At 40.0% G+C, this 27,821-nt stretch overlaps 1 protein-coding gene across 1 annotated transcript; it reads right to left on the reverse strand.

The window, feature by feature from the left end:
• Positions 1-902: 902 nt before the first annotated feature.
• On the reverse strand, positions 903-27,820 carry fgf22 (fibroblast growth factor 22). The gene is made up of 3 exons (XM_085347875.1): positions 27,445-27,820; positions 2,552-2,655; positions 903-1,097 (listed from the first exon to the last, which is right to left on the reverse strand). Exons 1-3 carry the CDS (start codon positions 27,818-27,820, stop codon positions 903-905), a joined length of 675 nt encoding a protein of 224 aa, XP_085204001.1.
• Position 27,821: the final 1 nt, after the last annotated feature.

Raw genomic sequence — 27,821 nt, forward strand, 5'->3', positions numbered from 1 at the left:
ACTATCGTTGTGTTTGAGTCAGTACAATTCAACTGCACGTCATTATCTTTTTTCTAGTGGTGTCAGTTTTTTCCCAAGCAACAGTGAACATGTATAAAATTTGTACCATGGACTTTGCTGAGTAGAGGTTCCCCCTTTTTTTGATTCTTTGGAGTTTTCTCATTGCGTTTATTAACCCATTCATTATGATACTTTATCCCTATTTAAAAAAATATTGCATATCCATCCGTCAGCTCTCTTCCACTAATCCTCGTCAGGGTTTGTTGCATAAATGTAGTCATACTTAGCCTTACAAAAATGTTATTTCACACACTGCATTGAAAACAGTGCTGGATGCAGTGCGAATACATAAAAAAATGTCTTTTCAGGTAGACCTGCACATGATGCAATGTAATGATAAATTCACATGTGCTTTTTTGTGAGGCTAAATATACAGCAAAATGAAGCCAAGCTGTTGGAACAGAGCTACTGTGCAGATGTTTTTAATAGTAGAATTTGATCCTGCCCACTGACTTATAAGGGTCTCTTTTAATAGTGATGTGTTTTCTTCACAAATCCAAATTTTATCATTTGGAAGCCCCTGTCTCGCTATCTCCCCTTCTGTCCTCTCACCTCAAACGTGCGCTACAAACACAGCTGGTTTGGTGGCAAGACGGATGTCTGAACGTAACGTAGTTCTACTGTATTGTGCTGTATTACTGAACATCATTAGAAAATGCAGAAAATAACTTAAGAGTAGATATTATACTACCTCTACAAATGTTACAGACCTCAGCAAATGTACATTTATGTGACAAGAGGATGGAATAATAAAAATACACATTGTGTCACAGCCACATCAACACTAGTCCTCGGAAGGAGGTGAGCCATCCAGTTGTTGGTCAGAGTTCAGACTTGGACTGCTACGAGGGGAGCATAGGCAGGAAATGAGTAGATGGGTGTCTACGTCTAGCCTTGTGACCCCGCCTCGGTTTACCGCGCCCATTCAGCGAAACAAACATTTGCCTGCCGCTGTGTTTCCAGCGAAGCGAAGCATATGTATTGTAGCCGTTCTCCTCAATGCGTTCTTTAAACTTGCAGCTCGGGTTGTACTTCACCTGTGATTGCAGGAAGAAAGAGAAGAGACATTAAAGAGGGTGTGAGCAATTAACCTACTGCTAACAGCTGACTGCTGTTCCTTCTCTGTACAAGGCCAGCTTTCAAGTGTACAAAGGTTAATGACAGTTGCTGTAGTAAAAGATTTCCAGGTGTTTGCAGTATATACAGTGAGTTTATCCACTGTAGTGATCTGGGTTGTTTTTCTCAGACAGTGGAAGTAAGAATTAAATGGTTGGTTAACCCAAATTTGAAAAGAATTTCCCAATCCTCACCCTTTAGAAGACATTCACCTCTTAAATATCTTTTCCATCATTTCTGTGCAGTTTATTTTAGAGGATAGGAACAGGCTTTGCATTCCAGAAACAATATTCTGGTTATTTGAGATATGTTTACACCTGACATTTTCATTTTCTTTGGGACCATTTTCTAAAAAGTGATCTTTGACAGAGACACATGATGGTGAGTTCTGTGAAATATCTTGGTTAACTGGGACATTATTATTGGAAGGACATATTCATTTCTGTTCGCTTACGTCGAATTGAAACCTTAGACATGAGAGCTTAAAACACTTACAAATGTGAAAAGACGTGACTGTGACGAAAGCGGGTGGCTGGTGTGTGTCTTTATTTGTGATTTGGGTTAACTGAACCTTGAGTGTTCTCAAATTAATCACATTATAACAATAAAACAAAGTTTTTTTTCTTAAAGGCACTTAAAAATTCAACCTTCAGCAAAGCCACTTTTCCACGGGTGGTTACAGCTTCTTATCAGTAAGGGTCTCAAAAGATGTTGCAGTTACAAGAGGCTCTGCTGCATTCCCTTTTCCAGATTGTTATCAGGCTCCTGTAACGAGGCCTTCTCTGTGATAGCATCGGGATAAAGTGAGCATGCCGTGATTCATCTGCCATTTTGTAAAGTCCTCCATCGGGTCTATTTATGTCCTATTTTGTGTGTTAGATGGTCGGAGGCACTTGTCTTATCACTCATCCCTGATGTTTTCGTCTTCAAGCTTTAAGTACACGAGCTAGACACCACACACCTCAGTTCTGAACTGTGCTTGAGTTTAACAATGAGTGGTGATTACTTTTGAAAGCTGCTTTACAAAACAACAATTGGCAGATGGCACGCAAGGACTTACATGAACCCAGCTGGCTATTTGTCATTGCTGCTTAGGTTTCTTTTTTCTGCTGTCTGTTTTGATGGTGGAGCAAGCCAGCTCAAGCTTCTGTATAGTCAGACAAGGTGCAGGTGTACAGCCATGATTGATTATAACAGTCTGATATCTCTCTGAACTTTCCATCAGAAGATTTCTCAGATTTTCCCTCTCTTCGGGAACATCAAACATAGGGTGGCATTCATTTGGGACTCATATATATCCTGCAACCCCAACAACTTTCCTTCCCTGTCCAGAAGTCTTGACCTCCAGAAAAATGTTGCCAGGTTGTATACGCACCGATCCAAAGAGCGTGCCTTTCTTGGACATAGCTAAGTACAGCCCGGTGCTGACAGATTTGATGGCAACAACTCCCACACTGACAGATCGGATTTCCATCAAGCCTGGAAAATAAAAGGAGAACAAGGGGCAAGGTTAGAAAGATCCAGATTTGGGAACTTCTTCCATCAAAAGTCATTCTATCATTAGTGATTAGTTTATCAGACGGCCATATGCTCTGAGGAGAGAGAGTCCAGGACACTCATAAAGGTTTCATTTCAAAATATATGTTTAAAAGGAAAAGGAAAAAAAAGAAACTAGTAATATTAAACTATTAACTGCATCCAGAGGGAGATGGGGGTTTATAAAAGATTAGATTATAGCCAATCTACAACACATGGATTTCAGAGTCCAGGACAAAAAGCTCACATACAGGCAGGACATGTACAAGAGTCTCACAAAAAATTGCAATCCTATCAGATCACCTCAGACGCTTGAGAGACTTCCGACTGCCCTCCAAGGTGCTCAGGAACTTTTACTCGTGCACCATAGAGAGCATCCTGACGGGAAACATCTCAACCTGGTTCAGGAACAGCACCATGCAGGACAGACGAGCTCTACAGAGGGTTGTGCGATCGGCTGAGCGCACCATCCGCTTTGAGCTCCCTGACCTGCACTCAGTCTACAGCAGGCGGTGCTGGACCAAGGCCAGGAAGATCGTGAAGGACCTCAGCCATCCCAACAACGGACCGTTCTCTCTGTTGAGGTCAGGAAAGCGATTCCGCTCCCTGAAGACCAACACAGAGACTGAGGAGGAGCTTCTTCCCGCAGGCGATACGGTCTCTCAATCACACCACCACACAGTACTGACCCACACATATGGTTCTTACACACACACTGAACATTCTGGACATTTGTTTACACTAGTGGCCACTGCACAACTACACTGTGTGGTCATCAAATCGAATCACTTTATCATAAGTCACTTAAACAAATCACTTTAAGCATATTTGCACTGCACCAGTCACTTACACATGTGGATTGCACAACCCTGGACATTATATTTCTTCATTACCATTTAGTACTTGTACAGCTGCTGTTATTGTTCTATATTTCTTCATATATTCTTATATATTTCTATACTGTGTATTTGTGTATTGTGTATTTTGTTGTGCAGTTATTTTATTTTTAACTTTAATTTTTAGATTTTATTTTATTCCTTCCTAGTTAAATTTACCCTTCATTTTAATTTTCATATTTATTTCCTATCCTATTCATAGTCTTCTTTTCTTTAGGTCACGAGCAGTTGTCTAAGCATTTCACTGCATATCGTACTGTGTATGACTGTGTATGTGACAAATAAAATTTGAATTTGAATTTGGTTATAATTATATTTTCATAGAAGTTTAATTAAGCAATGTTTCACCCATATGTTGGGAAAACAAACATACGGGTGAAACATATGGTGATGACTGAGTGCTACAGAGCAGGTTCGTTAAACAAAGCATCAAAGCAAAACATTTATGTAAAAGATTTTTTATGATTGAGTTATTTGAATTACTTGATGAATCATTGCAGCCCTACTATCAGTCATACTTAAATGTGAACATAATCATCCTGCCGAATTGCATCCATGCAACTCTCCAGAAGCAGCCCTCACAATCATGCTTTGGTCATGCTGCTGTTGTTTACTGTCTCTGGTGGTAACTTATGTCACCCTGCGAAAACCTCCAATGTGAAGGTTTCTACCTAGTTGTTTTTAGAGATGTCCTGTCTTACCACAGCATCCTTAATAGGAGCTAATTAATAGAGATTAATGCTTCTTTTGATTTTTCTTCCTTACTTTACCTGCAAATAATCTCAAAAGCACTTTGATGTCTTGGTTTGTTGGGTGCAAATCCTTTTTTCTTATGCCTTGTAAACCAGAGAAGCAGAAAAGATGCTTTCTTTTCTGTTGCTAAAAGGCCACAGTTGGATATTTGTAAGAAAAAGAAAGATTTCTTAGCTTTGGACAGAAGTGGGTATACACAACACTAGATCAAGGTGCTGAAGTTCTGCATGAGGCAAGCTGGTAGGAAATGAGTGATGGTGATGAGTCATAAAAGCAGCATTGGGCCACAGGTCTCCCAACTGACCAATCCTCTTCTGTTTTGGTAGAACCACAAGTCTTGTACAGGGCAGTGACCGAACAAAGTTCCTGAATAGTTCTGATGAAAAAGAAATGCAAATAACAGAATAACAGTGGCTTTGCAGGTGCTGCACTGTAGTGTGTTTTTAAAGTCTGTTTATTTGTGCAGTTATTTGTACAGGACGGTTCAGATACTAAGTGCAAATGCTAATCTTAACATTTAGACTGAATAATATGAGTTGTATAAATAATAATAATAATAATGCATCTCCTTGATTTTTCAGACCTTTGGTTCCTGCTTAGTATACCTCTACCTAAATTGTTCACTAATAATGGAACTATACTTCTTTCTAAACATAAACTAATAGGAAAAATTCTTGAGCCACCTATAATTTTATTATATTTTGTTTCCAAGAAGCCAATTTTTTCTCAAGGAGGTGAGCGAACCCAAGACTAATCGTCTTGTTTAATAGTTCTCCATGCTTTCTAAGAGTCTTTCAATTTTGTTCACTGCTTTTTCACTCATTTTCATACAGTCCTCGTATTTGACCATTTTCATGGGAATTATTTTATTCATTAATCTACCTAACACTGGCCTATGAATATTTCAAACATTAAAAAAGGCTCCATATTCAAGGGATGAGCCAGTGTTTTGTCTATACATAATTGACAACTTAGCAAAGAACCGTTTGTAACTGATATCTTTAGCCACTCTGTTACTAGGAGCCTGTCAAAAACATTATTTGTTCTCATTTCTGTATTTGTATTTACAGTTTGACAGACATAAAATAGTATTTTTTGCGCCAACAAGTTTTGCTAAACAGCTATTAGTCTAAAACTTGATACATTTCACCATGGTGTGCATCACATTTTTAAAAGATTTGAGGAAACTAGACTAATAAAAAATAAAAAACAAATTGAGGACAATACATGAATGTTAGGCCTTATAAAACTATCAGATGAACTGTATCTGAAAGTCACGTACTTATGAAACAGGAAAAAAAATCTAGCAAAGACCTGAGATATGGCCTAAGAGATGCATCTGGCTCTTCAGTTGATCCATCTACTGTTTACTGAAGCTTCATCAGAAATGGTCTCAGTGGAAGATGTCTGTCAAGAAGTCATTCTTGGGGAAAAAGCTGAGGTACGCCAAATTACCCAAGAACCTGACTGAAATTCAGTTCCAATAGGAATGTTGGAGTGAAGTATCCAAATTTGAAATTTTTGGCTCCAATTTGTACTAAGGAGGTCAGTACAGAGGCACCCCAACGCTCACCATTGATAGTAACCAAAATCTTTCTGTCTGTGCACATTTGTGCATTTCAGTATTAAAGACAAAATGATAGCATCTCTGGGTAATCATATACAAATGACAGCACAATACAAAATTGCATATAGATTATGCCCCCAGGCGGCTATCAGTGCCATCAGACTAATGTTGCTGCTCTAACACAGAACATCTGCAGAGCTGTAAAAACTTTAAGCACAGAAATGGTAAATGGCCTGTATTTGTATTGCACAGAAATATCTGACATCAGGGATTTTTTGCCCTGAACATCACTAGTCATGTTTACCAAGTGAAGTCATAGTCTATATGAGGTGATACAAAGAAGTACAGAGTAAAAAAAAAAAAAAAAAAGGGGGGGGGGGGGGGGTAAAGTACACAAACCCCTGTTGAGTGTTTTTCTTCTCTGACTGGAACACATAAATTAAACCCTCTCTCTGCTCGTGCAAAGCTGTAGGCAAGGAGTCCATCCAGGTATCAGCTGCCGAGCTGTACCCGCATCATTCCTCATTGTCTCTGATCCTCCAAGAAAACACTGCCACTTTGATGGTAGCCTCCTTTTTATGAGTGCTGTTTACAAACACCGGGTGTGCTATGGTGGCACCTGGAGCGTGCAAGGGACTCATCAGCAATTAGCTGAGCCTCTGCTGGTGATTGTTGCACTGCAAGGGTTTATGGGGGATTAGTGCAGGCCAATGAAAACCGTTGGTGCCTGAAAGTGGTGCCAGCAGTAATTGTCGTTATTTGCTGGCTTGAGTTCCAGGCACAGTAGGTGTGATGGAAGCATGTTTGTCACGTCGGAGACAATGCAGGGACCTGAATGTAAAGAGCTACGTTTGCTCAGGTTTAACATATCAGGTTTAAAGCAAATATGGGTAAGGAGCATAATTATAAAGGGCCTTGGGGCAATTTGCCGCTATAGAAATAAAGTTAAATTGAATTTTAATGTTGGGACATAAAAAATAAACTATATATATTGAAGAACTCATTGTATTTTTTTCTTATTTTAATAGATCTTGCAATGGGTTTGGGCGTTCTCTAGAAGGAATTTATTAAGGAACACCTTAAATATTCTCCTGGCCTACTCCAGGTCTCATGCGCTACACTTTATTCAGTTTATTCGTACTCATTGTTGTAGCCGGTAGACACAAAAGATCTGAGGATATGGAATGGGGATTTCACATTGTCTAGAAGAATCACTTGGGCTCTGGACGCTTGACCACACATCTATAAAGACCAGTTAGATCCATATAACTCACAGTCCCCCCTTTGAAAAGTCACTCCATTGTGTTCAAAGCCTGAGAAACCAGAGTGAGGTATTTCAAGCTATTAGAGAGCTTATTCTAACTGCTGAAATCCAAAGGTCAGTTTGGTGGAGTGCTCTACGCTCACAGAAAGAATAATGTTGACATAGGTTTACAGGCACTACGCGTTTTTATCTGTAACTGTTGTATTGATTGAAGTCAGTTTGCTAAAATTAGATAGTCATGAGGATATGGCCTCTGCAAATCAGATTAAATTCCGTTTGACAAATTGCCCCTGTTTCTGGATGTGTCTAACATTTTGAAATTCAGTAAGGCAGTGATTCAGTACTTCATAAAACTTGTTTTGATTGATCACTACACTTTGAGATAATGATATATATAAATATATATAGTTGTGAGTAATTTCTTATTCAAAAATCTGCTTCAAATGTCGAACAAAATCCCAGTTTGATGGAAGAGGGAGAAACACAATGAAGACAAATTAACTCTTTGTCAGTGAGTTGCACTGGAAACTGAAGGTCACTTCTTCGCCTCGTTCTGCTAAACAAGTATCAACTGATGGCCCCATTGAGCTCATGAAAAAGGCACTTTTGGCTTCCCACTTGCAACTGGCACGATCTCTTAACCTTTGACATGTTTTGGCTGGGACTGTCAATAAGCTCAAGCTGCCATTACAAGCAAATCCTGCACTATACATGTCTAGTCAACTGTGGACTTGCCATTTACTTCTTCTCCATGGGTTTTTTTTAAAAGCATAGAAAAAGTCTTTAACTCAGTCTCTTTTTACTCTTTCTTTTCTTTCCGTCCCCCATTTTTTGGACGTTAGCCCATCGTCAGATCATTCAAGCCTTCTCTGACCTTGGAAAAAAAGCAGAAAGGAAAGAGAGAGACACTCACAGCGTTCCCTTTTGTCAGACTCATGGTATGGGGGAAGAGGAAGGAGGGAGTACAGGATGAAGGTGCTGGTTATGAGATGGTGGTGGGGGCAGAAGCCTCCTGAGCCCCTCCACCCTACTCCCCTACAAGTCTTTGTTACTCACCTGAGAGGTGAAGAGCTAGACAAGATCTTATTAATGACCGAGCATTTTGAATAGGGCTATGCAAACTGTGGCAAAATAGTTCCTTCCATCACAAATTTAGAGTAGAAAAGAGTGAAAGACGGAGCAAAAAAAGATATTTTTCTACTCCTTTCCTCCTGTCTTCTTTTTGTTCCTTTTCCCAGGTCTTTAATTTCTTGGGTTGCCCCCTTGAGCCGCCCTCCATGGCTCAGTGCTCGACCAGAGCAGAGCCTGGGAATCTTGGAGTTCCCGCTGTGCTCCTGGTCTTGATTGACATACCTTTTCAATTATTTCACAGTTTGCTTGCTTTTTAAACGAAGAGGGCCCTGTTGTTTTTTTCCTTCTGCCCTTCTTTTCAAAACAAGCTTTTCATGTCGGGTTCGGGCTGCCAGGCCTAATGGCTGTGACCAGCACCTTTGATCTGCCATGACCCCCTCAAAGGGTCTGGTACTGGGCAAAGCAGCCGTCTGTGTGTATCGGCACAGACAAAGGCTACATCACTCACTATTCCTTTAAACACCTTGAGAGATTACCATGAGAACCAGCTTTCTAGTGGAGGCCTTGACAGGTGCAGTGATATGGAAACTTGCACGTTGAGGCCTGAATGTACAGTAAATAATTTGGAGGGTCTTCTCGGTAAGCAAAGTTTTGCTTGGCTAATCCCAGATTTAAATATTTAACATGCACCTGCCAAAATACAAATATGCTCCAGCAATTTTAAGTAACCTTGGGTTTTTGGACACCATCGGAAAAAAAGATGGAAAAAAAATGTAAATAAACACAAATAACTCAGGGTGAAATTTGCACATTTATTATGCGTGGAACAAAATCAAACCTTTCGTTTATAGTAAATCCAGAATGCCTCTTTGATGGCTTTATCCAGCTATTTTTGAAACTCAAATTAGACACAATATGAACTGCTCTTTTGAGGCCTTTTTATTCATTCTTCACTTAATCACTTTTCATGTAGTCAACTGAGCATGACACCATGAATGCTAACAGGAATATCCTGTTCCAAAGTATGCATCTTTATCTCGTTTTGTGGAGTTCATTATGTCAAGAAAAAGACAAAAGACACGCAAAATCTGTGTTGGTGATAACAGTTCTGATAAGGTGGCTTAAATTTAACAAACATAGTCATATAATTGTGCTACAAACCATTGGATTGGTTTATATGTCATCTTCCTGAAAAAGCTGTAATTAGAACAGACTTGTGATTATTCCAATGGTAATGGTGCATGACAAAACATGCATGGTTCATGGCTCATGGTTCAGATGGGAAACTTTCTCTTCTCTGCATGTTAGCTCTTTTAACTGTATAAATAAAGGGAACAGTTTAACCTGAAATCTAATGCACTTTGGGCCAACATTACCTGCAATGTGAAGGAAACCAAACAAACTCAGGCCACAATTCCATATTTCTCATTCATTTAATAAGTAATGGGAAATAATAGACCAGAGGTCAAAGCTGATATCTTGACAAGACAACCCCAATAATTATATGCAAAGACTGATTATATGACCAAATAGCATTGCTAAAGCAGTGTAATCAAATAGTAAAGAGGCAAACAATAGCTTGCTAGCTTCTGAAATTTAAACACTTCCTATCGATCGTATTGATCGGTAGGGGAAGGACAGTCTATTTATAAGGCTCATATATTAGAAGTCTGATATCACTGCTGGAACACAAGTGATACCAGTGCAGTGATGATCTCATTGCAATGAGAAGCTACTATGATAGCTGATCTTCTATTTTATTTGTAGATTTTGACAGGGCTGCAGAGATAAGAAAAAAAATATTTATAGTGAGCAGTTGGTTTTAAATGGTTTGCAATATGAATATGTATACCAATCCCTTTCAAAGGAGACTTCAGATTATCAGTATGTTATGTCTAAGGTATGGTTTAGTTAAACTAATTTCTCTGAATAACCACATAACTTTGAAGGTTGACTTGACATTCGCTTAGTCATTTACGTCTATTTCAGCCTGCAGACCGAGACTCTGGGATCTCTAGATGGGGGTGAAGCACAAGCTGAAAACCTGCGTTCAAGCACACTAAGCCAAATATATTAAACATGAACTGTGACTTAAGGTTTCTTCCAGTGAATTTTACTTTATCAACCAAATTGTGGAATTGGGACAATTTCATCACGTTTCTCAGTTGCCGGATTGTCTTCCATTCCAAGGTAGTCCTTGTTTTCATGTGGCAAAGGGTTTTTTTCCTTCTTGGTTTCCAATATTAATCACATGCTCACAGATTAACATGCCTACTTCTACATCTGGAAACCACTCACAGAGTGCATTCTCAAGGACAACCAGTTTGCTTTCTTTGTCCAGTGCGCTGCGCTAAGCCACTTAACCCGGTCCTCCTCAGGATGACGAGTATTACAGTTATCTCCAAAGTGAAGTAAATACAATCAGCTATGTGCTTCTTTGTCCACAATAGACTGTATTTTTTAAAAGTAATGGAATTATATTGTGGGTCAATTATAGCACAAGCCAGTAGTAATAATGTTAAAGTGGCTATAAACAATGCTTTAATATGATGTGAAGTGAATTACTAACAATATTTACATTTAAATAAAGAGCTTACAAAGCTTTCATCAGCTTCATGTGAGTTTATGAGGTTTAATTATTCATCATCTGCCCATCACACAACTTTGATTCAGTGTATTTTTTGCCACCAAATGGCAACAACACAGATTTGTATGAAATCCAGTGAAACTTCAAACAAACGATTCCTCCAAGGAGAAACAAAAGAGCAAAAAGAAAAAGATAAATGTTCATGTGTGTATTTCACAGTTGCTTTATGTTCAAAATTCCTGAAATCCAAACATTATCAACAGATATCCAAGGAAAAATATGCGTTAATTAACATTGTAATGTCATTGATGTGTTGTCTGAAACTCCTGTAGCACTCTTGGTCATAGTTCTGTGAGTTATATGCCATAATAATTGCTATCTCCTGCTTTAAGTAACATAATAATCTCATGTTTTTAACTACTATAATGGGTACTATTATTCTTATTCTTATTACAATGCCCAAAAAGAAAGCCTCACAGTTAAATGCTATGCTATGCTTATTTCAATAGGCTCATGCAACATCCATGTAATGATGACCTGGATAGTCAGACCACTAACCTCTTCTCCAGCACATCCCATATTCTCAGTGATATTAAAGTCTGGAATCTGTGCTGGCCAATCCATTTGAAGCGTTCTTTCACAATCCTAGCGCTGTCATCTTACAGCCATGCCATAAGGCAAGAAGAAACTCCCAGCGATGGAAAATGTGGTCATTCTGTATATTTAGGAAGTCAGCTGACCTCATTTCTGGGGGCATTTAATCCAGTGGAACTTTATATTCATTTTCATTAATACATACACACCTTTAGTTGAGTCAGTGTTGACTATGTTTCATCATGGTGACATTTATTTTTGTTTGAATGAGGGTGATCAGGTTTAAAATACAAATGATGCAATCCCGCTGTGGCTTAATAGACCAACCAGTTCTGGACAGCAATAGAAAATTTACAGTCTCTTTAAAAGGAGCTGCCTCTCTGAGACTGCTGTTTCAGGATTTATGGATATTGTGTGTGTTGTATATGAAAGTATCACTGTCACACCTTTTCTCAATGTCTTTAAATAGTCAGCCTGATTTTCACTGTCCTTTGTGGTTTTGCTGTTTCATTCTAGTTATTTCCCTGGCTAGGTCTTCCTCTCCCTCCTTGCTGGCCCCTTTGCAATGGGTCTCCGGACATGCATCATACCTATTAACTCTTACAGGGTTGGGATGATTTATTTCATCCTTTTACCGGCAGCTATAAGATATGTCTGCCCTGAGCTAAGCCGAGTGGGGTTGGGCTATTCGCACGCACAGTAAACATGAAAGGCAGTGACACACAAACACTGAGTTTGTAGGTTTTTAGTGTTTTTTCCCCCCGACAAGGGCTAGAAAGTAAATAAAAACCCTAAAAAAAATCTCTAACATACTGAGTAGATGAATTAGCCAACCCTCAGTCATATCATCCACCACATGTTAGTCAAAGAAGCGCATCCAGTATGCTGAAAACCTTGGCCTGAGATCTGATTCTGTTCCTTGAATGAGCTCAGACTGTCTGGAAGCCTGAACAGTGTTTCTCTTGCTTAGTTTAGCTTTGAATTCAGTCAGATGAAGTCATGAAGGCTTTGATCAAACCAAATTGAAAAAAATACACAACTAAGATAACAGCAAAGGAAATAAGAAACAGGGTTACGTTTGCACCCTTTTTCTTACGCACTTGAACTTCTGCAGACGTAAACATGCTGTCAGTCTCTTAATTACTCAGCACACACGTATGCATGTGTGCTGTCATTTAAATATAACTGTATACAAAGGCCACTAACTCAGGGAAGTAGGACACAGCGAAACTGGTTTGCATGTGTGCTTTCTGTCCAAATACATTCCCTTGTATGTGGCCCATCCTGTCAAAAGAAAGAAAAAGGACGGTGGATAGAAAGAACAGGAAGAAAGGAGAGAAAAGACTTGCAGAGGGTTGCTCTTCCCTGCCCATGTATCACTTGCTTTCCCAAATTCCATTAAACTCTCAGGAGAGATGAGGGTTAAGATGAGACTGATAAGATTCTGTCTTTTAAAAAAAATTTCAGTCCATATTCAGTGCCTGGATCTTATTTTCAGCCGTGATTTTTCTACTACTACTACTACTGCTAAGAACAATACAGTATCCACATCTGAACCAAAGAGTAAAACAGTGAAATGTGGATTATTAAATATTAGGTCTCTCTCCTCCAAGTCTCTGTTAGTACATGACTTAATAATTGATCAACAAATCGATTTACTTTGCCTTACAGAAACCTGGTTGCAGCCGGATGATTATGTTCGTTTAAATGGATCAGCACTGTTGAGCCAACCATGCCTTTAATGTTAGCTAGTAATGACTTCATGAACTTCTTCACAAATAAAATTTTAATCATTAGAGAAAAAATTACCAATAATCATCCCACAGATGTAATATTATCTACAGCTACTCTTAGTACCATTGATGTTCATTTAGACTCTTTTTTTTCCAATTGATCTTTCTCAGTTAACTTCAATAATTGCTTCCTCCAAACCATCAACGTGTCTTTTAGACCCCATTCCTACAAAACTGCTCAAAGAAGTCCTGCCATTAATTAATGCTTCAATCTTAAATATGATCAACCTATCTCTAATAATCGGCTATGTACCACAGGCCTTCAAGCTGGCTGTAGTTAAACCTTTACTCAAAAAGCATCTCTAGACCCAGCAGTCTTAGCTAATTATTGGCCAATCTCCAACCTTCCTTTCATATCAAAAATCCTTGAAAGAATAGTTGTCAAACAGCTAACAGATCATCTGCAGAGGAATGGTTTATTTGAAGAGTTTCAGTCAGGTTTCAGAGCTCATCACAGCACAGAAACAGCTTTAATTAAGGTTAGAAATGATCTTCTTATGGCCTCTGACAGTGGACTCATCTCTGTGCTTGTCCTGCTAGACCTTAGTGCAGCGTTTGATACCGTCGACCATAATATTCTCTTAGCGCGATTAGAGCACGTTGTAGGTATTACAGGTACTGCACTGCAGTGGTTTATATCATTTCTATCCAATTTGTGCATGTAAATGGAGAGTCCTCTTCACACACTAAGGTCAATTATGGTGTTCCACAGGGTTCAGTGCTAGGACCAATTCTGTTTACGCTATACATGCTTCCCCTAGGCAGCATCATTAGAAGACATTTTCACTGCTATGCTGATGACACCCAGCTCTATCTGTCCATGAAGCCAGATAACACACACCAATTAGTTAAACTGCAGGAATGTCTTAAAGACATAAAGACCTGGATGGCCGCTAACTTTCTGCTTCTTAATTCAGATCAAACTGAGGTTATTGTACTCGGCCCTGAAAATCTTAGAAATATGGTATCTAACCAGATTCTTACTCTGGATGGCATTACCTTGGCCTCCAGTAACGCTGTGAGGAACCTTGGAGTCATTTTTGACCAGGACATGTCCTTCAACGCACATATTAAACAAATATGTAAGACTGCTTTCTTCCATTTGCGCAACATCTCTAAAATTAGAAATATCCTGTCTCAGAGTGACGCTGAAAAACTAGTTCATGCATTTATTACTTCCAGGCTGGACGACTGCAATTCATTATTATCAGGATGTCCAAAAAACTCACTGAAAAGCCTTCAGCTGATCCAAAATGCTGCAGCAAGAGTCCTGACAGAGACTAGAAAGAGAGAGCATATTTCTCCTGTTTTGGCTTCCCTTCATTGGCTTCCTGTTAAATCCAGAATTGAATTCAAAATCCTGCTCCTCACATACAAGGTCTTAAATAATCAGGCCCCATCTTATCTTTATGACCTTGTAGTACCATATCACCCTATTAGAGCACTTCGCTCTCGCACTGCAGCCCTACTTGTTGTTCTTAGAGTATTTAACAGTAGAATGGGAGGCAGAGCCTTCAGTTTTCAGGCCCCTCTTCTGTGGAACCAGCTTCCAGTTTGGATTCAGGAGACAGACACTATCTCTACTTTTAAGATTAGGCTTAAAACTTTCCTTTTTGCTAAAGCATATAGTTAGGGCTGGACCAGGTGACCCTGAATCCTCCCTTAGTTATGCTGCAATAGACGTAGGCTGCCGGGGGATTCCCATGATGCATTGAGTTTTTTCTTTTCCAGTCACCTTTCTCACTCACTGTGTGTTAATATACTTCTCTGCATTGAATCATATCTGTTATTAATCTCTGTCTCTCTTCCACAGCATGTCTTTCATCCTCTCTTCCTTGTCTCACCCCAACCGGTCGCAGCAGATGGCCCCGCCCCTCCCTGAGCCTGGTTCTGCTGGAGGTTTCTTCCTGTTAAAAGGGAGTTTTTCCTTCCCACTGTCGTCAAAGTGCTTGCTCATAGGGGGTCATGTGATTGTTGGGTTTTTCTCTGTATCTATTATTGTACGATCTACTGTGCAATATAAAGCGCCTTGAGGTGACTGTTGTTGCGATTTGGCACTATATAAATAAAATTGAATTGAATTGAACTTCTATTCCTATTATTCTTATTATCATTATTATTATTGTTATTGCTTTTTTCTTAGCTTTTCACAGCCCTGCAGCAATAAATGAATCAGTTTGTGTATATTGCTAATTTTGCTGATTTCATCCACGACGACAAACATTAGAGCAGGTTACAGAGAAAATTCCAAAATTATTTGAAGTGCAGTCTTTCAAAGTTGTGTATAACCTGATGTTGTTGTGTTCAGGCAGGTTTTCAGGCCACTCTACCTCCCTGTCACACTGGCTACTGAGGGAGGTGTAAAGCCGAGCCGATCTACCTCTGTGCAAGCCAGTGCGCAGGTTTTCGGAGCCTGTGAACAAGCCGCATGGTGGTGATCTGCTGAAAGCTGACTCCCACACTCCCTCTGCCCCAGCCCCGGCCGCAAGGGGTGACATTCTCTCACACACAATCCAGAGACCGGTCCTCTTTCAGGACTCACACTCGGCCCAGTTACCCCCACCTTTTCATACGGTTGTGCTAGGAGAAGTACTCCAGGGATTAGCCTAGTCAGGTCTTTCAAAGGCCATTAGAGCAAATTACAGGTATCTTCTTACCAGTGCGCTGGGACAGGCCAGGTGAGGGGCGTAGAGGCCAAGCAGGAGTGCAGGGGTCAGCTTGGGACAAAAAGACAAGGCCACCCTGGGCCCCACTCTATCGGAGTGTCTCCTTGGCTCCACAAACTGGTAGACCTGCATCTATGAATGGCTCACTTGATGGGACCTCAGAGACATTGTCTCACGACCGTAACTTTAGCCTTTTTTTTCTTAGTACCCTCTACCCCCACATCTCACTCTCTCCCTGTTGAGTTTCCCATCTTTAAATTGATGTGGGCATGAGTTTGCCCAGATAAATGATCACACAAAATGACTACAAAACGCAAAATCTACATGACTTGAACCACGGTGGGTTAGTTGATACTCACCTTATCTACCGTGGTAGAAAGGATATAACCTGTATGCTGCAAACACAAATTGGTATGTGCATTACAAAAAGACCTGGCATCAGTTGAAATTGAATTTGAATAACATTAACTATTTCCACTTGAAAACTAAATTTAACTTGTAATGGCAACCACACAACCATTAATGTGTGGTCTGTCAATGTATCAGTATGCTGCAGGCGTCGTGAGACTGATTCTGTTGATAAAGTTGTAGAGATGGCCAAAGGGAGTTCCGCATCCTGCCATTTTCTCTAGACTACACACAGACACACACTCTCACCCACACATACATGCCTTTTGGCCTCTTTTGCCGGCCACACTCACATACACATACACACATATGCCTCACCCTATCCCAACCGGTGGATGACAATCTAGTGGAAGAGCTGCGGAAGTGTTTCATTAGCCAATTACCGCTGGTAGATAAAGCCTGCGTTCCCACAGTCCGCAAGGTTGGGGGGTCAAATGTGACCAATTACCCTCCATCCCCTCACAGGACAGATTAGCCTGTCTGATTTATCCCCAGACAGACTGACCCAATACTCCAAAATCACCATCCACATCTGGATACGTTGTGCGTGTGTCACGGGAGGCAGCTGTATGTGTGTGCATGTGAACAATTTCACTCCTCATAAACATTGCTTCTACTCTTAATAAAACACTGGGCTCTTCTTTACCACACACTTCCGAGTCATTAGTGTGTCTAGAGGTTCTGTCAGCATGTCATCCATGGTTGTTATATCACTGAACACAAGCTTCCTTGGCCAAGCAAAGCTTTGATTGTATGTAATGGAACTTCAATCAGTTCATTAGGGACCCCCAGGATGCCGAATCAGACCCTACCAAACCCTAAATTTATAAGAGCAGATGGGGAGGCAAGCTATCCAGAAGAGGGTATACTAGAGGACGACTGGGAAGGTTTAGGTTAGTGGGGGTGGAGGCCTGCTGTAGTCAAACTGAGGGATTGGAGAGGTGAAAAAGGTTAACGAAGCCCACAGTGTGCACCACTCCTGTTCGTCTGTGCCTGTGTGGTACCAAGTGGCTGTAATCTCCGACCAGGAGGCATTCTCTTTAATCAGGGAGGGAGACCAGGGAGAGCAAACTGCCTCCAAATCATGCATCACATCCGTAACAAGCGGACGGCAGACTATCAAAGGCTTCACAGATAGTTATGAGCTGATCTGCCAGAGGTTTGTGACTCACAGCTTCTGAATTTTCCTGAACTTTAAGATACCCCAGGAGCGCAGCAGGGATGGCGGGATCCACGTTAAACTGAGGTCATCTACCCTGCTACTTAATAAATAACACTAAGCAGGTGAATTGCATCTGTGTCTTATATGGTTGGTTGTTCAGATTGGATTCAGTGGGTGTAAGCATACTCAGGGAAAGACATTGTTTTTGCTGGTTTCTACCCTCATCTTTAGGATGCTCTGGTGAAAAAAGATATATAAAGATCACTGATAGTGGAACCAACCAAGCAGCTGCAGTCACTTTCAAATAGATTTAACCTTTGAATTTGAGTGAAAAAGTTTCTTCAACAAAATAAATAAAAACCCTGAGCTAAAAATGTGTGTGCAGGCAGGTATGATAAATGCAGCTTAATTGCTTAAACTTATTCAAAAAATGCATGCATTCGATATTAATGCCAGGTTGAAGTCAGTAACAACAAATTTCCCAATTTCAATTCAAAATCTAGGAAATAAATACAATTAGAAGACCTTTTCTGTATATTTCTTCATTTTTGAAGCTTAGAAATTAATTAAAGTATAAAAAACAAACAAACATCCTGAAGTTTTTATAGTATTTTTCATTGTGAATGCACAATACTTCATAAAGGGGGAACACTTGACTACTTATACACATCTGGCCATGAGAAGAACTGTGCACCCTGAATGTGCAACTGAATACAGTAATAATCTCCATCAAGCAAGCCTTCCTAATTTCAAAAATAGCTTCTCAGGATGGACCAGAAACTTGATCATGTTAAAAGAAAAGCAAAGTGGGAGATTAAACAGGTCCACTGAACGCTGGCCAGTGGCCAGTGCATGTTTTTGGTGCTTAACACATACTAACAACAGAAACAAATGTCTTGTCCTCTGCTGCAGCAAGTCTAATAAAATGAGAACAGTACTTACAAAGTTTAAAACCGAGAAACCTTTTTAATCTCAACAATCAATCCAAGATAACGCGAATCGTGATACATCGTTGGCTGGCATGTGTATATGGCAGTACTATATTATCAGTATTATTTTTAAATAACTGTCATTTAAATCCTACATAGTTTTTGCAGTTTTCCAGTCCAGTGCATTTGTTCAGTAGTAGGCTAAAAAATAAAGAAACCTGATTTAGTTTGGAGAGTACTGCCAGTTTTAGGTATGTGCATATGCAATTCAGGTGTGCAGTGAGTTTCCAGTGACTGAGCACCAGGACACAGAATATTCTCTGTGGCCTGAGCTTGCCCCATATTTATATTATTAAAATGAGAAGGGCATACAGGAGGTGACAAAAGGCACAAGAGTGAAATCAGGCAACCTGTCAGAGCTGTCACTTGCTCCACTGGCCAAAGGGCCCTGACCTCAATCCTATCCGTCGCAGGGGAGGAAAGGTGGAAATGGATACAGCTGGAGAGAGACGGTGACAGGTAGGAAAGGCCGGCAGTCAAAAAAAGAATAGTGAAAGTATGCTTTTATCGATATGTACAGACTGACATTCATATGTATTGAGTTTCACATGCATATGGATATTTTTGCTCAGCTTTGGACAACTGCAGAACAAAAAAATAAAAAACATTGAGCTCTGAAAATTCAGCCCATTCGTCCCTGTTTTTTAAAAGTAGGTCTAAAATAACAAGGCAAGGAGAACGATGGTGCAAAGATCCAAGAGCTATAGAAAAGCGGTGTGATGCATGATGTTGACTATGCTGTTTCAGCTATAGCACTGCAATGCTTTGTACCACCTTCTGTGTTCTAATGAGGACGTGGCCTTTCAGATGAGAAAAACACCCACGTGCACGCAAGCTCGCACATGTCAGTGTGCATGCAAACACAGAAACATGCATGCGTCTGAACTGAGTACAAGGTAAGGTCTGGTTCATATTAACCATTAGGGAACGGAAACGCACATCTTTTTCAGCTTAGGGTCCACTTCATGCTCCTGCAGTGGCACACGTATAAACACAGGCACATGCGTTGGGAACGTACACGCACATTCAAGGAGCTGACATGATATTCACATCCTGCCCATGTTCATTTAGTGAAATGGCCTCAGAGATAAAAAGCAGGTATGGGTTGTTTGTAATGCAGTTCAGACAAGACTGCATGGTCTCAGGATGTTGGAATGCACAGACTGAACCAGAGTTGCTGTTTTTAGTCTCTCACATTTACATTAATTATCCTGCTACTACTTTCAGGAAACAAACTTAGAACACAATTATTCAGTCCAGCTAGTTGAATCTAATTCAGTTCAATTCAGTTTTATTTGGGCCAAATAACAACAACAACTGCCTCAATATGTGCTGTATTGTAAGTATATTGTAAGCAGAGATGGGCATGTAATCCGATTACTTTTTTCAAGTAACGAGTAAAGTAAGGGATTACTAATGCAAAAACGGTAATTAGATTACCGTTACTTTCCCGTAGGAACGCTGCGTTACTGCGTTACTAAAACCGTGATTTTTTTTGCAAGAATGTCTCATGACAGTGACGTAAGCAAGTGCGATGTTCGTGGCAACAGCTGTGTGCAGATCAACAATGGATCATATATCGAGTGTGGGAGAGAGTATGAGGTGCAGCGTTTAAAGCGTGGAAGTACTGACCTTACTTTGAGTTTGATTCCGTAAAAAGTGACAAAAACATTAGCATCCGTTGTGTTTTTACAGCAAAAAAAACCCTAAACTTCCAAGCAAGCACCTAGTGCGCTATGACGTAATGGGAAACTCACAGAGAAACTGCTGTATCCTTCCACTGACCGCTGCGGGACACCTGCACCAGGGTAAACCTCCGCCTACCGTACTCCTGCTTTACAGGTAAAAATAGAGCAACAGGACCCTAGTCTGTGACTTTATTTATTTTCTGCTGTGTTTTACTTGCATCTATTTGAAAGAGTGAGTGTAAACACACACAAAAAAATATTTTATGTGCTGGAATGTGCAGAAAATAGGTTTAAATGTTAAACTAATTTATTCCAGTCAGAGAATGTTGCATATAATTAAATTTTTGCTTGATGCATAAAGTTAAAAGATTAAAACTGATAAAACAAGTTTTAAAAAGGGACTTTTCCATTTGATTACATTTTGTATGATGGATTATGAAGAAAAAGTAGAATTGGGCTGAAAGATCTATCGCTTTATCACCTATTCAGGTTGTAAATTGTGTTTTTAAAAAGTAACTAAGTAATTAATTACTTTTGAAAATAAGTAATCAGTAAAGTAACGGGATTACTTTTTGGGGGAAGTAATTAGTAATTAGTTACTGATTACTTTTTCAAGTAACTTGACCAACACTGATTGTAAGTATGGTGAAAATAGCCCTAAGGTAACCTCTTTGCCTCAGTTTTTTGAATATATCTTACATATTATTGCATTATTTTGAACCAAATATCGTTAAAATGCAGTAAAACCTTTTTGATTTTATAGATTTTTCTCCTTTAAGGTCCAATCCAGCTGCAAGTTATATTATATGCATTTCTACATTTGGTTCCAAATTTGGTAATCCCCTTAACATTCACCATCCAAAGCCAGTTTTAACAGTGCGATTTTATTTAAATAAGCATTACATTTTTAAGAGTTCTTTGCCTGACTGTAGACTTTTAGTCAGGCATAAAGTTTCTTAACATAATCTTAAATTGCCCAGAAAACATGACACAACATCATGATAAAGAATGTTGACTTATTAATGTTGACTTTCTAATAACTTTTAGCACTGATGTAACTGCGATTAGCCCGTAGTAGACGCAAGGTGTGTGATTGTCATTCTGCAGTCGTACACAAAATCACACACGTTATGACTTAATTGCCTAACAGCATGTCAATATTTTGCCACACAGGCTGATAGGCAGGCTTTGGTTGATCTGTTTATGTTTGTGAGAGAGATTAAAATCTGCACACGCTAGAGCTTCCACGTGTTCTTGTAACTTATATGGTAGAGAAGCCCCAGATTCACCTGAAAGTCACCTCAGAGAATAGCCTCTGGTTTTATAGCCTCCTATTGCGCTCTCTTATGATAAAACTTTACAGAGAGGCATATGTGCTTTAAGGGTAACAGGTGCATTGCATTCCTAGTGCAATTCTTCCAGTAATTTTAGGTTAAATTCAAACACCTTTAAACTCTTGTAGCTGTAGTCAGTCAGCCATGACTGTATTTAGGGATGCCAAGTTGTTTCTTTTCCCCCCCATCTACAGCAGGGGTTCTCTTTCAGCTTCTTTATTCCTGGGCCAGTGGTTAAACGCCGTCCAAGACATGATGTCTGGCTCAGTTCAAGCGGCGAGGTGAGAGGCTTTATTGGAAGGGTCAAAATGTCTTGGTCTATCTAAGGTTGAGGCAAGACCGCTTTCCTCTGTCTCAGTGGGCTGATTACGTCAGTGCACGTGTGTGTGCATGTGTACGATTCGAGATGTAAGTGGCAGCTGCTCCTTCATGAATATTTCCTTTGGTGAATGATTTCAAACATGTGGTGCTGCATGAGTAAGGCTAGCTAGTCGTCTGTTCCCAGCTGATTTCATTAATATGTTTTACACCTTCCACAAAAAGCTCTCTCTGTAATAAGAGCACTAATGTGCTCACATTGAGGAAAAGGCCATATTTTTCACTCTAAAAATGAAGAGCTTGGCTGTGAACATGTTCAGATTTGCGTTGCTCTACTGGCAATAATTGTTGCTCGTTACACTGATGTTTAAAGCACCTAAATCATAGTGTAGCTTTTGGAAAGCAACAAGTCTCCTTATGCGAAGGGGATGAAAAGTAATGCAAAAACTACTCATCCTCCATGGCCCAATTAATATTTATAGAATAGGTAGTCTTGGTCTACTATGGACCTTAATACTTTTCTGGTAAAACCATTTGGATATTGATGTATTTCTATCTTGCTATCAAGTCATTCTCTGCTTTTTACAAACTTAAGGAGCACGTCTTCAGTCAATGGTGTCAAGGTTCAAGCTGTTGGTTGCTGGAACTGTGAAGTCTTCCCTTTTGTGTTACCTTCACACCCACAGGATGTCCATAGCTGTGCGATGTTATAAAGGACTCGGTTGTCAGTGCCAAAGTCAGACTCTATAAACCTGCTGATGAACCCCGTAAACCCCAGAGAGGAGCTGGAGCCAGACTACTAAAGGTTGTTAGCTACTAATTGCTACATTTCTAGGGCCCATTCAAGACATCAAACCCATGTGGCAGAAACCAGGGATGCTCTGCTAATTAGCCTGACACTGACACTCTTGTCCTCCAATGTTCCCAGGACAGTGATAGTCTGTAAATTTGTATGAAGGATTTTAACATGCCTGTTAAACATAAACGTGCATCTGTGATGTTTTATGTGGGGTTTTTTTGTCTCTTAATAACACAAACCACAATTTAAGTACTGATTTCATTTTTTTTTCTCAGACAAGCTGTGGCCGTGCCTTTACAGTGAAGACTGGGGGGTTAATGCATGATTCGTGGGATTTTACCCTCCTATTGGCATCCAAAATGTCCACGAATCCCTTCTCAGTTGAGACAACCCAGAGGAAACCTTAATGCCTAATGAGCAACGGGAAGCGCTCCAGCACTCTTCTAGCCTTTAATTTCCACCTCAATACTAAGCAGAGCACGCCCCAGCCCTTCTCCTAGCCTCATTAACATGTGTATTCTTCCAATTCAAAACACCAAAGTACTTCCTTCAGCCAGGTGCTTCCCCCTTTGGCCCCTCCAGCCTTGGTGCTGTTGATCCAGTCACACATCCCCATCTGAGCTATAGCAGAATTAATGGTGAGTCATGGTGAGGTTAAAAAAAAGGCCAGGGTAGAATAACCCTCTTTCCACCTTTAAAATGGCAGACAGCACAGAACAGACATTTTGTAAAATCTGTTGTTTAGTGACATTGTCCCCAAAGTAAAACGTGGGTCGATGATGAACATTGGTATTTTTAAATTGCCTGATGCTTTGTTTTGCCATTGCTTTAAAGCGCTATGCATGCGTAGTCAACTAGGGCTTTAGTATGTCACAAATGAGTAGCAGTATAGCACATGACTATATACAAGTGAGACTTAAACAATTAAAATTTGTGTATGTGAAAATATCTGTGCTAAGACGTGCATGACAATGTAAATAAAAACAAATGTTGTTTCACAAACTATTTCTCTGTAAAATGCAATAAATTGAGTTTTACAGTTAAAAAATAAAGATAAATTTTTTTTTGCTCCTACTCCACATCCTTTTTTGACATTGTCCATCTTAAAAAAACAAAAAAACAAAAATATTGTCTTTGCAAGACTGTCCGCCACACTTGTCTTGTCCTTTTATGATTTTAAAATTCAAGTCAGTCTCTCTTTTGTGAGTGACAGTTTCCCCTGTGTATGAAAACTTTTAATAATTTCCACAACATATTTCAGTTGGGTGGAAGGTTTTCACCCCATGGTTTTGCTCCAAGTCAAATACACCCATGAACTTGGAAAACTTTCACATCAAACAGTAACATGTTGCACACCAAGGGAAATTTAGTAAATACATCACACCCCGGCTGCGAGAGCTGAGAGGCTATAGAGGCAAAATTAAGCTAGTCTGGCCACAGTGACTTTTTGCAGTTGTAGCGGTGTCACTTTATGAACTGGCTGATGCTACTGGAGGCCGACCAAGTGTTTGATGATTGTAGCCACACACATTTAGTCCATCTATTTAAAATATGAGGAAAAAATTAAAACATGCAATAAAATATACACAGGGTGGCTTGCCAAAAAAGATTTTGTAAATAGATCACAGATTTGACAATTACAATTACAAGTAGCCTTCATTTGTTAATTAAACTGGACTTTAATAATTACATATGCTGTATTAATACACTAGGCGCCTATAACTATTGTAATTGATCACAAACCAGTTGCCGGGTGTGTCTGCGCAGCTGTTGTGCTTCAGGACAGTCTAATTAGCAGGCTACGATCATTAGCCCATGACAGGATATGATGTGTACCTGCCTCTGAAGCTTTTGTAAACACTTGGGTGTGTTTTTCCCTCTAGATCATTTTCTGCTTTACCATAGTTCAAAAGAAAAACATGTTGTCACCCTCCCTTCTGGTCTCTCAAAGGACTGCACTTTGACTCTTCGTGCGGCTGTTTCAAGTTATTTTTAGTAACACTTATAATCTTTTTTTATTATATGTGGAACTATAATTGGAGCATGTAGGTTGACAGGATGTACTCAGATCATAGCAAGATAATTTATCTTGATTTGTCTCTAGTTTGATTAACAAATATAGCCGATAATTTACAACTTCCCTGACTGAAAAAAAAAAAAAAACTTGAGGAAATTTTGTGGATGGAGTCTACTGTTTTTGTTTTAGTGTGATTTTTCTGTGTATTTCCACACTCATACTCACATGAAATAATTCTTTTTGATTTTGATTTTATTTTTGGGGGGGGGGCTCATAACTGATATATATTCAGGCTGTTTAGTCTGCTTCTACATAGTCGTACAAAAAGAGAATTAAAACTGTCCTTCAACTACAAGGCTGTTTTAATGACTTGATAATTGACTTTAGGCTCTTTATGTCACACTCATAAGTCGTTCATCATGAATTAAAACTGAAGACTGTAAAATAAAAACAGGTTTATTTGCCACATACGTGTTTTGTATTCTTTATCTCCCTTCAGCCCCGTCCAGCTGTCTCATCCTTTAAATCCTCGAGCCCTTTAAGTTTGCATGTCTCCCACTTGCCCCTTCCCTCAGCTGTTCCATGCCCCTACTCCACTGGGATTGATACAATATTTTCCAGCCTCAATTAGCAGCGAGTCTGTTGACTAATTCCAACTGTTTTTGCACCTGAGAGTTGTGAGCTGGGGCTGGAAAAACTGAGGTTGGTGAGGCGGAGGTGAGGGACGGTGCTTGGGTGTAGCAGGCAAAGCTGTCGGGGCAGCAGAGCTGTGTCGACAAGAGTGTAAGGGCAAACCAGAGGACAGAGTGCGGAGCAGGTGGAGGATGGAGCTAAGACTAGCACTAGGAAACGCTATAGGTTACACAAGTATATTAAAGGCAGAATTAGTACTGGGTCTCTCGGTATTGGTCTCTGTAAGGATCTATGTGTTTTTGCAAGTAGATTCCCACAAGCTACATCATATATATTACACTATTTTTAAATCAGATGGAAAAAATATATCTCAATTTATTAGAAATCTTAAAAAAAGATTACTAATGCATTGTCTTTCATGTCTAGTACCTGATTTACGTCATTTACCATGTATAACTTTCTACTTGTTCTGCCTCCAGTCTATAGCATAGTGAAATTCTCTTGCTCAGGACACTTACGGTTTAATTTCAAGGTCTCTGCAAGAGTAACAGTGCTCTTAAACAGAAAAGGAGATCTCAAAATGGTCTTAAACCAGATCTGTCCCAGTGTGAGTTGCAACCACAGGCTGACCACAAGGTTCATTTTGTTAAATCTAAGGCAAAGCCTACATGACCGCTGGTTTGGCACGGTGCTCAGCTCAGGGTGCAGAACACACCCTCATTCTGTGTGAGTGCCGAAAGAACCGTTCTTTCCACCAAAGGAAATGAGAGGATAATGGCTAAAGTGTATGAGGACATTACATCTAAGGGGACTGTACTTTTTCATTAATGGCTACTACAGCCTCCTAAGAGTAAATGACCCAATTGGCAAAAAGTAAAAAAGCATACATTTCACAATCAATTTTGCTGTTTTAAGACATTTTAAATGTCAATTTCTTCTTTTTGCCAAATGTCTTTCAGTCCTTCGGCATGACTTCTGTCAAACTGTCAAATACAAGCAAAGTTTGGGAGTAGTATTTTGTTATGGTAGCTGACATTTATTACCACTAATGTGAAAGAATAATGTCCCAACTTGGATATGCCCACGGGTCCAAATTTAACACAGTAATAATTCATCTCAATTTGAATTTATACCAGTGTGTGTGGCTTTTAAAGGTTCTGCCAGGTGACTAATCCCGACAGGTTAACAAATGTCATCCAGTCTGCCGCTTGGAGATCACTGAAATGGTGGCAACAGACTGACTGGCTTGTTAGCTGGACGCAGCAGCTGTTCTCCCCCAGTAGCTGTATGGAAAAACTCTGACTCACCCCCTTGTATAAAAAGGCATTAAGAACCAAACACATAAATATTACAGTCAAAGGCAAAAATGTCTCTAAGAGCTGTCCAATAAGTCAGTCAGCCAGTGACTAATGGAGAGGAAGGTCAGATCATGACCAGAATCAGTTCATCTGACCTGGTCAAGTAATGGTGGTTAAGAAACCATCACTGCATGAACAAGGTTTTCTCAAGTGTCCACAAAGCATAGATTGTCCGACAGATTACAAACTGAACGACACAGATCTGTCTGAATATGCCCGTCCAGTTGAGTTTATCTTGTTTAACTCGTCAGACATAATGTGGGTTTCGGGGCAAAGCCACACTGCTAGAGAATTTTACATGAAATTCCTACTTGCATGCACACCCACAGAAAGCCATATAAAATCACAATAAAGCGCTTTGAGTGCTCAGATAGAGTAGAAAAGCGCTATATAAGGACCAGTCCATTTACCATTTACCAACAGAGCAGATGAACTGTGAAGATTACAAATTGGTCTGTGTTGGAAAAAAGTGTTTCAGAAATGTGTTTCAGTATGACTGATGCATTTTCACCACAGTTTTGACAGGTTAATTCCCAGTGAAAGGGAAACTTTTTTTTTTCCAAGACCACTTTGTCTTTCCTCAGTGCCTGCTGTCCCACGAGGGGTCTAAACCATCTCTAGGTTATTCCCTTCCTACCTAGCAACGCTTCCGCCCTGCTCTAAACAACGCAACACAAATTGCTCAGCAGTGATATGACTAAGGGATATCCCCATAAACAGCTGTAAAAGTGAACAGATAAGAAAGTTCAGCCATAAAAATAAATCCGAAAACGTCACAGGGCATCCTCCCTCTGACACAAATTTCAGATATGCAACTTTTTCTCACTTTACTTACTGTCAGCGTAGTTTTTACGTCGAGTGCCGTCCACCTTGCCGGTTTTGTCAATGCAGAGGAAGAACTTGTTGGCAGAGTAAAGTCGCCGAAGTCGGACGTCACCCTCTAAGTGATTATAACTGCGCGTGTGCCTTTCCAGTGTCCATGAACAGTTGATTCCGCTTGCGAGCACCTGAAGGGGTTCATGCCCTACTCGAGGAGGACAGGCCCCCGTGACAGTACCAGCGGTGACCAAGAGCACGGTGAAGCATGCCAGGCAGAGTGAGGCTGCACTAGGCAGGGGGAAATGTGGACCGGCAGAGGCTGCAGTTGTAGCGGTGGTGCTGAGGGCAGCTTCAGGACAGAAATTAACTGCGGACGCCGTCCATCTGCACATG

The sequence above is a fragment of the Diplotaxodon limnothrissa genome, linkage group LG23, assembly GCF_057381915.1.
Source record: "Diplotaxodon limnothrissa isolate DT_005_m linkage group LG23, D_limnothrissa_male_GT1.1, whole genome shotgun sequence".
In the NCBI taxonomy this organism is placed as follows: Eukaryota; Metazoa; Chordata; class Actinopteri; order Cichliformes; family Cichlidae; genus Diplotaxodon; species Diplotaxodon limnothrissa.

Bases quoted from the DNA above. Each gene is read 5' to 3' on its own strand.
- fgf22 (XM_085347875.1), bottom strand. From the start codon at position 27,820: ATGTGCAGATGGACGGCGTCCGCAGTTAATTTCTGTCCTGAAGCTGCC. The intron at 2,656-27,444 runs GTAAGTAAAGTG...TTTATTTTCCAG, and splicing joins ACGTAAAAACTACGCTGACA to GCTTGATGGAAATCCGATCT. The intron at 1,098-2,551 runs GTGCGTATACAA...CTGCAATCACAG, and splicing joins AAGGCACGCTCTTTGGATCG to GTGAAGTACAACCCGAGCTG.